We start from the raw sequence: 12,926 nt of genomic DNA on the forward strand, positions 1-12,926 counted from the left end.
AGGTCATGCGGTACCTTCGGTCAGCTCTGGCTCAGGATGTCTGGTGGCTCAGCGCCGCTTGAGCGCAGTGGGTCACTCCTCTGGGAAGGGCTCATGTCGCCGGTGCCGCACGGGGGCTTTGTGCGGTGATGCTGCTGTGTTGTCACCGCAGGTACCAGGGCCAAGAAGGCTGGGCCCCCGCCTCCTACCTCAAAAAGGGGAATGGAGAGATGTTCTCGCAGAAGCTGGGGTCAGGCTCCTCCGCTCATTCGTGTGCCTTGGATCTGGATGGCATCTCCCGGCAGCAGGTCGTGGTGAGCCGAGAGAAGGATGGGCTCGCTGGCCAAAGGGACGGGAGATTCGACAGCCGCCCCCTGCCCAATGCTGACATCCGACGCAGTAAGTGACCAGCTGGGAGGAGGCCAGTGGTGGCTGGGGTGTGAGCACAGCCTTTCCTGCGGGTTCTTGGGCGATGTAAGGCAGTGTGAGGGCGGCAGAAGGCTTGCAGGCGCTGGGAGCTCTGCTGCGAGGTCCGGAGGTGGCGTTGCACAGGCACGGTGCTGCCCAGGAGTCTGCTGAGCATCAGCAAATGTGATGAGGACCCTTCCCAGACTGCAGATTCAGCTGGAGATGCTCTTCTCTCAGAAGCTAGGGCATTTTAATTCCTCTGTAGGTCAGGTCTTCTGGGTCAGGCCTGCAATTAAAGAGCAGTTTCACGTGGTGACCACAGCAGCACCTGATGGTGCAAAGCTGGTTCCTCTTCCAGTGGGATGCCTTTGAAACCTGGGTGACCTGTGCCATCAGGGTACCAGGCAGACAGGTTCCTCCTTTGGCTTCCGAGCCCGTGGGTGAGGCTTGGCCCTAGCCTTTCTGTTTTCTTTTTCACTTATCTTTTGTGAACAGACGTGCAACCAAATGCCAGAAACTCAACAGCATCTGAAATTCTTTCTCCACAGAGTCACCAAAGATGAGGCAGAGACCCCCTCCTCGCCGAGACCTCACCATAGTAAGTGCCAGCTGGTGTAAGAGAGCAGTAGTGTCAAAAGGAATTAGAGAGGGGCTCTGAAAGGACCTCTGGTCGCTGGTTCTTCTTTGCCTGGGACTTTGACCCCGTACCATGGGCTCTGCTCTTGGTCAAGGCTGGAGCACATTTGCTGTCCCCCTGCTGCCTTATGTCTCCTCTCTTCGCATGTGGTGTTTAAATGAACTTCTGGCCAGTCTGTCTTGCAAGGCTGGGTTGCTGTGGGGGGCTACAGAGGGAGGGTGACTCTGCTGTCAGCGAGAGCTCCGGTGCTGAGCAGTTTTCTGCTCAGCCTGGAAACAGTTTGCTGGTTTGTGTTGGTGAGGGACCAGCATGGACACAGCTGGTCTCCCTGGCCTGGCTGTGCTGATTTGTGTCCCTGCAGGCTGGTGGGCTGTGCGGATGTTCTGTCGCACCTTGTGCAGAAACACGCTGATGGATTTTCTGTTTTTCTTGTGATAGCCACGTGGTTTGAACCTGCCTAAACCTCCTGTCCCTCCCCAAGTGGAAGAGGAATATTATACCATCGCTGACTTCCAGACCACCATCCCTGACGGCATCAGTTTCCAGGCAGGAATGAAAGTAGAGGTGAGACTGTCGTCTTCCCTTCTCACATATTCACATCAGCACAGAGCTCCTGACTCCCTGGGGCCTGTTTCGGGCAGGAGCTCCCTTGCCAGGCAGGGAAGATCTGCTTACCACGGCGTTCTGGGTGGGAACTGGGCATGGTGGTGCATATCATTGCCTCCGTGGGTTGTTAGCATCCCAGGGCTTTCCTGGAGTGGGAGAGAAACCCATATGAGCTCATGAGACTTTGGAGTCCCTGGTGCTCTCCTGTGGCCTCTCGTACCCCAGGTATTTGGGTGCTGTGTTGTCTGAGCTCATGGAAATGAAAACCACACCACAAATGGGGCTAGAGAAGGTGTTTTTTTACTTAGTTAGGCCAGGTGTGACGTTAAAAGCCCTTCCAAGCATTGCTCTTCTGGCACATCCACTTTTTCTGGCAGAATCCCTCTTGCGGATGGGATTTTGCTTTTCAAAATTTAAATTGTGCCTCTCTTAAGAGGATTTTTCTTTTACGGCTGCCCCGGTCAGCTCCTCCCAGGTCCCAGCCCTGTCTCTGGAGCACACAGAGGCTGGACGGTTGCTGGTCCATGCAGCATCGCTGCTGGTTGATCACTCCAACAGTGCCGCGCAGTGGCCACCGCCAGCACCCGGCATCCTGGTCCTGGCTCCTGGGCGGGATGGTGACAGTTCAGCCGCAGCTCCGTGATGTTGCCGTGTCTTCCCTCGATCCCATGGCACGCAGGTCTCCTTCCCTGGCAGAGGTCTTCAGCAGCTTCCTCTCCTGCTAGGATACCAGTCCTGTGATTACATGGCCCTTGGTTACCAGGACAGGGAGGCGCCGGGACCACGTGCCACCCCGACATCATGTCAGAGCCAGCCAGCATCCCCCTTAGTGCAAGGTGGCTCCTGCGTGGATGTCTGAGGTTTCCTTTCCCCTCGGCAGGTTATTGAGAAGAACCTGAGCGGCTGGTGGTACATTCAGATTGAGGAGAAGGAAGGCTGGGCCCCCGCCACGTTCATCGATAAGTACAAGAAGACCAGCAACGCGTCGAGGCCGAATTTCCTGGCCCCGCTCCCCAACGAGATGGCCCAGCTCCGGCTCGGCGACGCCACGGCTGACAGCAGCACCGGCGAGGAGGCGACGGGACCGTGCCGTCCCCTGCCAGAGGCTCCTCCTAACGGTACGGACTGCGGTGGGAAGTGGGCCAAAGACTGGAAGGGGAAGGAGGCTCCCGAGAGCGGGGACCTGGCCCTCACCAGTGGCTACGAGGAGATTTTGGACCGTGACGCAGAGGAGAAGCCCAGCCTGCCGCCCAGGAAGGAGTCCATCATTAAATCAGAAGGTGAGTTACTGGAGAGGCAGAGGCCTCCCCCCAAGCCCCCAGGCATGATTTTGCCCATGATCCCACCCAAGCAGTCGGCGGCCCCAAAGGACAGCAAGAAGCCCGAGCTGAAACCGGAGAAGGGCAAACTCTTCCAGCTGAAAAACGAAATGGGGCTGGAATGTGGACACAAGGTGTCAGCCAAGGAGGTGAAGAAGCCAAACCTGCGGCCCATTGTCAAGCCAACCAAGCCAAAAGCTGAGCCCGTGGAGGAAAAACCTGAGCCCATCACCCAGAATCCATTCTTGAAGTCAAGACCTCAGATCAGGCCAAAACCCCCTGCAGCCCCCCGGACTGACCCACCCCCAGCTGATGATAAACTTGACATTTGCAGCCTGCGGAGCAAGCTTAGACCTGCAAAGTGCCCGGAGAAACCTTCTGAGCAGGACACTGCTGCTGGCGAAAGTTCCTTGGCTAATGCCATGGTCTCTTCAGAGGCTTCTGGAAGGTTTCAGGAGCGACCGAGCGTGGAGAGCAAACCCCTGCCCAAGGCGGACGGCCACGCCATGAAAGAGGCACTGCCCAAATCTCCCCCGGGCCCAGCAAACGCCCCCGGTGGCAGGGAGCCCCCGCCGCAGCGCCCCGTTGTGCCACCCCGCAGACCACCCCCCCCCAAGAAAACGGGGGGTCCTGCCTCTGGCCCCATGGCGGAGCTCAGGGCCCCGGCACGGGAAGCGCCCGAAATCAGGTCATCCCCAGTGCCGGGGAGGCCCATGCTGGTTCCTCCAAAAGCCAAGCCGTTCCTCGCTGCCTCCATCCAAGATGAAGCCAAAGCAAAAGGCAGCATAAGCCCAAAGGTCATATCTAAGCCGGTGGAGAGAGGGGAGGCCAAGGAGAGGACCTCAGCCCCTGTCCCCAGTCCGGACATCTCCAGGGATGCTCTCTATGTGGCAGTGGCGGATTTTGAAGGTGATGAGGAGACCAACAGCTTCAAAGAAGGGACTGTGTTTGAAGTTCGTGAGAAGAACAGCAGTGGCTGGTGGTTTTGCAAGGTCCTGACTGGGGGGCCGTGCTGGGAGGGCTGGATCCCTTCCAATTACCTACGGAAGAAGCCATAGCGGCTCCTCTGCCTGCACAGCTAGAGGTTCCCTGGTCTCTCACCTATTTAATTAGCAGATTAATTTATAGTTTTACATGAGGCTGGCTTAAAAAAAAAAAAGAAAAAAGATAATAATTGAGATCCCACACATCCCAGCTGGCAGCCGTTGGAGGAAGCAGCCTGGCCTCCCCACCCGTGTGCTCCCACCCACCCTCCTCCCCGTGTCCCCCGAGTCTTTCATTCCCGTGGCCGTGCCGGCAGCCCAGCCGTGCAGCTGGGGATGCTCTGGCCAAGCTTCGTGGCGTACAGTGGCTAGCATGGCTCTGTGCTGGGGAAATGGACCTTGATAGACATTTTTGCCATCTGTACAGGGAATTAAAAAGAAATAAGGCAGTAACCAGGGAGAGAAGTGAAACGTGGCACGGTACCGGCGAAGGAAATCTGGCCGCACAACGTGATTTGCCTTTCCCTGAGGCTCAGGGTCACAGTCAAAGGTTGTAGGTCACGTTGCTTAGTCCAGGTGTGTAGCAGAGCCGTGGGGAATGTGACACAAAGGAGGACCGGCCGCTGAGAACAGGGTCCCTGTAGCTCCGTGTGCTGGTGCAGCCACAGGCATTGCGCTCCAGTTAAGGGCTGCGCTTTGCTCCCTACCCCCGTCCATGCCACGGGATGATCCCTTGATCCTTCCCTGCTTTACGACAAGTGTTAACTTCAACATCCTCCTGGTGGAAAAAAAAAAATACAGAAAAATACACACATATATATTTAACAGGTCCTCTCTGTGCTGATCCAGGGCGCTATGCAGGCTTCTCCCTTGCAGTGCTGCAGCCAAACGACAAGAGGTGTTTCGCTTTGGTAGCTGAAGAATACTATGCAAAGCACAGAGGACCAAAATGACCCCAAGAGCCCTGGAAAGATGCCGCTTTGCCTTCCTTCCCACACAGACTGCCCTGCCTGTTGGACTAAGAGGGGACCACCCGTTCCCGTGACCCACAGCGCTCCCCGGGCTGACGGGCAGCAGCCAGGAGGTGGGTCCTTCCGTAGGTGCTGATATTACCAAGTGCAATCCAGAATGTGGGAGTTTGGCTCCTCATCACAACCAGTTGTGAGGCGTGTCTGGTGCTCAGGGGCTCCCTGTCTTGTTCGTCACCCCGTCTGCCTGTCTTCCAGGTGCTTTTGTTTCATCCTGCATGGCGGGCTGGCTGAGGGGCTCCAGGTCAAGCCGGACTTGGAGTTTTTCTATGCTGACATTCCTGCCAAGCCTCATCTTGCCCGCAGTGTTGCTTATCCCAGCAGGAGGATGAGTGTGAATGAGCTGTTATTCCCCAGTGCGGCTTTCTTCCCTTCTGTACTTGCAGATTCAGGGCCACATTTGTCTCTCTGGAAGAGCTTTAAACCCGGCGCTTCTGATGGTTTCTTGATGACCAAACCCCTTTGCCCTTTCTAGTCTAATTGCAAGTCTAAGTGCTGCAGCTGCAGCTCCACAGCCGCATTGTTTTGCTGCTGAAAAAAATTACAGTTTTCCCTCTGATTTGAGGCTGGTAGAATTAAAGGAGCGTTCTCAACTCCCCCAAGTGCTCAGTTCTTTCTCTGTCCCGTATTTTCTTCCCTGGAAACGTAGAGCTGAAGATGTCTCTGTGTACAGAATGAAAATGTTGGTGCCTCAGGCCAGGGTCAGTCTTGGAGGGAGATGGGGCAGATTGTCACAGCCCTGGCTTGATCTTGTGCTGACCCATCCCAGTCTGGCCTCATATCCACAAGCCCCAAGGCTGATTTTTAGCTGTGGGAACGCGTACACCCCAGTCTCCTGCTAATTACTCTCCCTCCCACCTGCAGTTTTCTCTGGTGGCACATCAGCCTCTCATCGGGCTGACTCACCTGAGCTGGCAATAAGCAATACATCTGCAACCCGACGTGATAACAAAGTTCCTTGTGTGGCACATTGCGAGGTGGTGATGTGCTCCCGGGAGACTCGCAGGGTGGGCTGGGGGAACAATGCTGCCTTGTCTCGGCGCATCTCTTGCTCCAGTAAATCCCTTTTGCTTCGGAAAGGAATGGGGACAGGATGAGTTAAATCAGAGCTGCCCAGCGGCCAAATCCAGCCCCACCGTATCTGGGGAGGGGGCTGGACCTGTGTCCCCCGCTCTGGCAGTTTCATGCAAGGTGTGGAAGGGCTGTGTGCGCTTTCTCCATGGCACTGCCCTTGCTCTCTCTTTGCTGAATGGCCTTTTAATCTCAGAAGCATCTCTCCTTTCTCTGTCTCGGAGACCTCACTGCCCTCGGCTTTCCTCAGAGGGGACAATGCTATTTCTGTGGCCTCCGTACTATAAATGAGGGCTATTTCTGCTTTCCTCCCAGACCGAACCTCAGAACTGGTAGTGCTTCGTTTTGCTGACACAAGTACTGTATTTGGCTCATTGAGCGCGTGACAGGATCGCTCCCTTGTTCCCAAAGAGCTTCTAAGAAGGGTGAGTGCCCGAGGAGGGGGTGACCCTCGGTAGGGTGCCGACACCCGCAGCCTTATCCCTTCCTACCACTCTTCCAAATGCGAAGGGACCGCAGGCTGGACAGCGGCTCCTGTCGGGAAGATGCCGAGAGCCATGGGGCTGGCAGGGCTTTGTACCCCCATCAGACATGCGCCCCTCGGTTCGGCGGCCACGCGTGCCCTCTGCCACGATGCTCTTCATCTCTGTACGTATCGCATCAAAGGCAGCCAAGCTCCCCGACTACCTCGTGGTGAGGAGGAGGGCGGCCAGGAGGCTCGGTACGCTGAGCTTGAGCGCAGGGCGCATCACCCCATCTGCCAAAGATCAACCTCCCTCCTTGTCCATCACCCCCCAAGGCCGGGGCTCGTGGTGGGGGAGGCATCACCGTGGCTTGGGGCAGAAGAGCTGGGTGTTGGGGGGTCCTGCGGTTTGCACGTTCCCGGCAGGCTGGAGGCCCCCGCTGTGCCCCACTCCTTCCCGCAGGCTCGCAAAGCCCGTCTGTCTGTCTGTGTGTCACGATATTATGTAAGCGCGTATAAATCTACATTACTGTGGGTGGGTGGGGCGGGGGGAGAATGGAAGATAGATGTAGCTGTGTAAATGCCATATCTATACTTTCACTGTTAGGGGACTGATCTTTATTGATGATTATTATTATTCTTCTTCAGTGTTTTGGGGGGCTTTTGTGGGGGGTTTTATTTTGTTTGTTGGTTTTCTTTTTTTAAGAAATAAAAAGAAACTGCTTGACTGGTTTCAAGCACCCTGGTGAACCTGTGTCTGGCTGTCTCTGGAGATGTGCTGCTCTCCTGTCCGGAGCGATGGCAGCTCTGCCCGCCGACCTGGTTCGGGGTCTGGCATGTGCTGCTTGTCGCCACAATATTGATATGGTCAAGGAGCCCTGAGCCGTTGAGCTGCTCCCTTGTGCTGCGGAGGAGCCATCCCCAGGTGAGACATTTCTCTGTCCTGGAGTGCTTTTGTCCTCTGGGAGGTGAACAGGGCAGTGCTGTGTTTGCCTGGCTTCATTTGCAGCAAGGGCTTTTGCCAACGACATCCCTCGCAATGGCGCTGGGGAAGGTCGCGATGCTCATGCTTCAGTCTCATGGTCCATGGCCACAAATAGTCCAGTTCCTCCATTGCTGCTGTGCCGCAGTTCGGCTCGTGGGTGGCACTGCAGGAGCAGGGTTGGGGCGTGGGTACATGTGTGTAGTGTCCGTGCTCTGCTCCGGTCGGGGGGTCTGTCAGGGCACCCGGGCTGCACGGGGGGAGCGCAGGGGGCCGTGGCGCAGGTGACGGGAGCGGGACAGACACTAAACGTGCTGCAAAGTCACTCTGCGGCCTGAGACCGGCAGCATTACTCTGTTGGCAGCTCACAGGGTTCAGCTCTCTGGATAAAGCGAGGCAGCAGAGTTTATAAAAAGGCATTTTTTGGCATAAATAGCCATTGCCGGGCTCCTTTGCCACCTGCAGCTCATGGGTGTTTTCGTGCAAATGCTGAACCGTGGCCGTTTTCTTGCCAGGGCAGAATTATGAATGAATTATTCCACTCTGCTCTAAACCACATCTGAGGCTGCTTGACTGGTGTCTGGCTGCAGCGGGCTGCGTTTCGGGATATAAACAGTTTGTAGAGCAGCCTGCTGTTGGCCTCTGCTTGCGAAACAAAGAGACAGGCATTGCTACAACACCAAACAAAAAGACAAAATGAAACAAAATTTAAAAAAAAATAAAGGAAAACAAAAAACTGAAAGGAAAAAATACAAACAAAAAGAAAAAATAAAAACAGGGAAAAAAATTAAAAGCAGCCAGCCTGCTGCCACAGCCCCAGTGCCAGGCTTGAGATGGAGCAGGTTGGATGAGAAATTTGGGGCACCTGGAGAGGGCATCCACCACACCACCCCCCAACTGCTGTAGCCCTAAAATACACCCTGCTTTTACTGCAGCGTCCAGCCAATTTTTCAAGGGTTTGCAAGGTTAAACGAGGCAGGAATCCCCCTGCCTGGCCATGCCCATCAAAGGACTGGGCAGCCACTGTGCAGTGACCTCCTAGGAGCAAAGCAAAACTCATGCAAGGTATTTAAAGTGCCTAACTTTTTTTTTTTTTTTTTTTTTAAGCAGAGGTGCCTGAGCTGAATGGTGCCCTCCCTCTATGTATTAGTATCGCCACACTTTGGAAATAAAGGACTCGCTCATCCTCTAGTCAAACGCTTTCAAGCATCTGGGAGCACTCTTTACAAGCCAAAGATTTATTTGTTTCATAAACAAGTAAAATTATATTAATGTAAAACAGGTAAACGGACAAAAGTAAAACACACAGCACTGAACACAACGCTATAGACCACTGACACGTAGAAGTGCAGCTCCCTCCCTCGTGCGATGCCCTCCCCGCCCCGCTCCCCCACAGGATTTGCTTGAAAAGCCCGATACAGAGGTCCAAAATCTGATTCAGCTTAAACATGATGTGCAGGTCACAGTATTGAATCATAAAGGTAACAATAAGAGAGTAACTGTCTTGGAAAGAAGGAAGGTAAAGGATTTCCCCCATCTCTTCTTTTTCTTCCTTCCTTTTTTAAAAAAATTTAAACAAATATGGTAGGAGGAGAGGCGGGGAGATCCATGGAAATAAACACTTTTTCACTCATATATATATATTTATAAAAAGCAGGATTCTCAGTGAACACAAAATTCTATAAAACTACCATTGATCTGTGTTGTTTTCTCCTCTTTTTTTTTTCTTTTTTAAAAGTTGCTTTAAAAAGGATAAAAAGTGCACAGACACCCTTATAAGGCACAAACAGATCTTCTGTACAAATCATATATCATCAGACTGTTTAAAAAAAATAGCAATACGAATACTAACAATTAAATCTGTAAGAGGCTACCTTTTCCTGGAAATCTTTTATAAGAGGCCTATTTTGGATAAAATTCCTGTTGCTCTTGGGCTGGCAGGGTGACCCGTGCACTGCTCCCAGGTCCCGCTTGGTGCGCGGCCGCACTGCAGACCCTGACTTGGGTCATTCCCCTGAATAAGCTGCTCCCTTGCTGGCCCCGTTGGACGCTGCCCTTCTGGAAACTGGTCTCAGCTGCTACAGCAAAAATTAAACCCATGCAATGCGTCCTGAACGGCTCGGACACCACCTGGGGTGGGTCCGGTATTTCTCCTTGCTGGCTTAAAGAAAAAATAGAGGCACAGAAAAAAAAAAACCCAAACACCCAAACCAACCCACCCCAGGTATGCAACTAGTCCTGGTTATTGAGGACCTGAGGTGTCAGGCAAGTAAATGGGCTCTGCTTGCACACATAGCTGTGTGCAGCCACCAAAAGGGACCAGGCACCCCCAGAAGTGGGACAGCAGCCCCACGGGTGGCCGCTGGTGTTTGCCAGCCCAGAGCTGATCCAAGCCAGCATCGCTCGCTGGGGATTCACACAACTTTCTTTGAATTCCTCGCCATGCAAAGGCTTCTCAGCGCAGCCCGTTCACCAGGCAGGCTCCAACCCACCGGGCCTTTCATCCCATGCTCACACACTTTGCAATCATCGCGCTCTCAGTGCTGTGCCCAGGGACCACAGCTGGACCCTGATGTGCGAACAACGAGCCCAGCTTCCCAACGGGGCCCCGCAAAGCCAGCAGGCTCTCGTGCCCATACATCGGGTCGATGGATGCGAGATCTCACTCTACAGCAGTCTTTCATTTATACACTTAATTAAAACGTTAATTAGCTCTCCAAGGAAAAAAAAAAATAGTTTTCTCCATGCCCTGTGAGTTGGCGCGTGGAACAGGCTGCTGAGCAGCCGCTGCGGAAGGAGGATGAGCTGCTCTCCATGACGGCAGCGCGGGGCTGGGACGGGGCCGAGCGCTGGTTTGTCACCAAGCACGGCACCGCTGGCAACACCAAACCACTGCCCCAGCGGCGGCACCACGAGAGGCGGCAGCGCACCCATGGCTACCGGCACCTCGGAGGAGAAAGGGAACGGCAAGGTGAGGCGACAGACACTGACAACATCAGGTGTCCCCTCTGCAACCAGAAACCCTGAAACGTACAGGGGTTGATAGTCTTTTTTCTAAACTGAAAACGTGATAATTGCACCTTTCTGAGAAAGCTGTTCTCACCCATTTGGTGGCACATGGTCACAAAGCTAGAACGACACCAGTCCCTCCCTCATCCTCCCATCTGCATCCTCTCTCTCTCCCTCTTTACCAACCTGGACCAGGTGGCAGCTGCCCATGCTGAAGGAGCAGCAAGGAGCCGTGGGGTGGATGGAGGACGGGGGTCAGTAGGGAGGAGGACACCAAGCCCCCTGCACCAGCCCAACTCACCCAGGTTGCTTGTGGTCGTCTAATATCACAGCTGAAACCCATTCACCTTTTAAGATTCCCAACATCTAATAATAGCCCCAGAGCCTTTTTCTTTCCTCCTCCCAAGTAAAGCCAGGTGACAGCTCCCTGTTCACCTCAACAAGTTCTCATCTACTGCTGGGATCCAGCACCTGGGCAGCTGGAAGCTCTACTGGGAAACCTGGAAAAGCAGGAAAAAAAGCAGGTAAAATCGGCACATATGCGGTCCCCACGAAAAAAAGTTGAGCCTGCTGGGACTGGGTCAGCAAATCATTTCTCAACACAGGCTCCAAAGAGTCCCTGTGGGAGGAAGGCTGGGCTGCAGGGAAAGGCTCGAGGCAGCGAGCCAGGCAGGACGGTGCCAGATGGCAGCTCTGCCGCCCGCGAAGAGGAGCAGAGCGAAATGCAGATGTGTGTGCCCAGAGGTGACAAACACCATCATCGCAGATGGCAGCAGCCCTGCCCTTTTTCTAAGCCAGGCTCACCGCGTGCCCATCCGAACGCCCCTCTCATCCACAGGCTGCAATTTGTGGCTCCAGCAGCCAGGCAGGCGGGCAGTGCCCACAGCCCATCGCTGCTGCCCGCTGCTCCGGCGCTGCTGCTGCAGCAGTCGGGGTGCGCTGGGGCTCTCAGGGGGCCCGTGTTCCTCACTGCTAGGCTGTGGCCACTCCCTGGGTCTCAGCCTTCCTGACCAAAAGTCCCTGCTCTGCCACAGAAAGCAAAAGCTGCTTTATGTAAGTCCAGACCAGCTTCTCCACGTGGCCCAGAAGCTTGTTCAGGGGGCCAAAATCCAAACAAGTGGGAATCTGGCTGTGCTACTATTCTGGCTTTAGCTAGTTCCCCTTACATGGATGAACATGCCATTTCCAGATCAGTTTTATCCACTTTGGACCCTCCCGCTGGGCCTTGTCCTAATTTCGTTCCACCACAGTACAAGCCACTGGCAGCAGCCCAGAGCTGTTGGGGTTTTGGGGCTGGGAAGCCCAGTGGCACCGGGCACTGGCCAAGCGGCAACTTGCCCTTCCCAATCACAGCGAGCCTCCGGAGGAGGGAAAAAAGAGCCTTTGCACTAGAAATTTCTCATTTGCAGCTGGGCTGGGTCCAGACCGTGATTCTCCAGATTTGCCCATGGGCACACGGCAGCTGTGCCTTCGGGCCCCACGTGATCCTCAGCTCAATTTTATCCCTGAATTGTGCCCTACCACTCAAATAAGGAAACACAGATAACGAGCCACTTGATAACGACTGACCAGCACGATAACCCATAAGCAGGGACGGAAAGGCATGGTTACTGCTAGCGGCGTTCTCCCTTCCTACAGCCCAAGCCGGGCACTAAGGGCGGTATATTTTAATAACATCTTTGATGACCCGTCGGCAGATTGGGCAGCAGGCGTTGAGCTGCTTCTTCAGCTTAAGACCACAGGTGTTGCAGAGGCACATGTGTCCGCAGGTGTAGATCACCGTGTCCACCTCGCTGTCAAAGCAGACGGTGCATTCCCCATTCTTGCTGCTTGATGGCTCCGGAGGGGAGAAGACGGGAGAGATGGGGGGGCTCAGGGGAGAGCTGGGAGCGGTCACTGCAAAGGAGAAAGAAGGAACAAGGTCATTCAGTCACCAGGACGATGCAGATCTGACAGCACACAACATGCATGCCCTCAAGTCAATTTTTTAAGGCTTTTCCTTCCTTGGTCATTGCCTGGTTCGTTTGGCCAAATAAATCCCAGCGTATTCTAACTGGTCGTGCAGGCACAGCAGAGCCTGCCGTCCCTCTTCTACAGATGGGGCAAAGCACAGCTTGCCTGGGCTTCCCGAAGCAGGGCTGCGATTTGCACGCCTGTTTGACGGTGTGGGTGCGCAGAGCCCCACTCCCGCGTCTTGCTGGCTGTGCCAGGGGACTGTGGCACAACGCAACGGTGGCACTGCCAGGGACGGTATCGGGCAGGGCACCCAGGGCTGTGTGCCTGAAACCCAAACACCGGCACGTGGGCGTTTACATGGGCATCCCTCCAGCGGCAGAGCCCGGGCAGTGCAGAATGCAGCATCTCAGAGAAAAGGAGGCTGAGAGGAGACCTCATGGTGGTTACAGCTTCCTCACAAGGGGAGCAGGAGGGGCAGGCACCGA

General features: G+C 54.7%; 2 protein-coding genes across 4 annotated transcripts in view; one reads left to right on the plus strand and one right to left on the minus strand.

The window, feature by feature from the left end:
* The window catches only part of SH3PXD2B (SH3 and PX domains 2B), a 71,733-nt gene extending 64,711 nt beyond the window's left edge, over positions 1–7,022 (plus strand). For both annotated transcript variants that reach the window (XM_065644051.1, XM_065644052.1), the window contains 4 exons: positions 152–378; positions 936–985; positions 1,463–1,588; positions 2,511–7,022. In XM_065644051.1, coding sequence (XP_065500123.1) covers positions 152–378; positions 936–985; positions 1,463–1,588; positions 2,511–4,007 — 1,900 coding nt within the window. In that variant the 3' untranslated portion in view covers positions 4,008–7,022. The remainder of the gene's footprint in view (positions 1–151; positions 379–935; positions 986–1,462; positions 1,589–2,510) is intronic.
* Positions 7,023–8,724: 1,702 nt separating this feature from the next.
* Positions 8,725–12,926, minus strand: part of NEURL1B (neuralized E3 ubiquitin protein ligase 1B) — a 135,738-nt gene continuing 131,536 nt past the window's right edge. For both annotated transcript variants that reach the window (XM_065644394.1, XM_065644395.1), the window contains exon 5: positions 8,725–12,381. In XM_065644394.1, the coding sequence (XP_065500466.1) occupies positions 12,137–12,381 (245 nt within the window). In that variant the 3' untranslated portion in view covers positions 8,725–12,136. The remainder of the gene's footprint in view (positions 12,382–12,926) is intronic.

Source organism: Caloenas nicobarica, chromosome 13 (assembly GCF_036013445.1).
Source record: "Caloenas nicobarica isolate bCalNic1 chromosome 13, bCalNic1.hap1, whole genome shotgun sequence".
In the NCBI taxonomy this organism is placed as follows: Eukaryota; Metazoa; Chordata; class Aves; order Columbiformes; family Columbidae; genus Caloenas; species Caloenas nicobarica.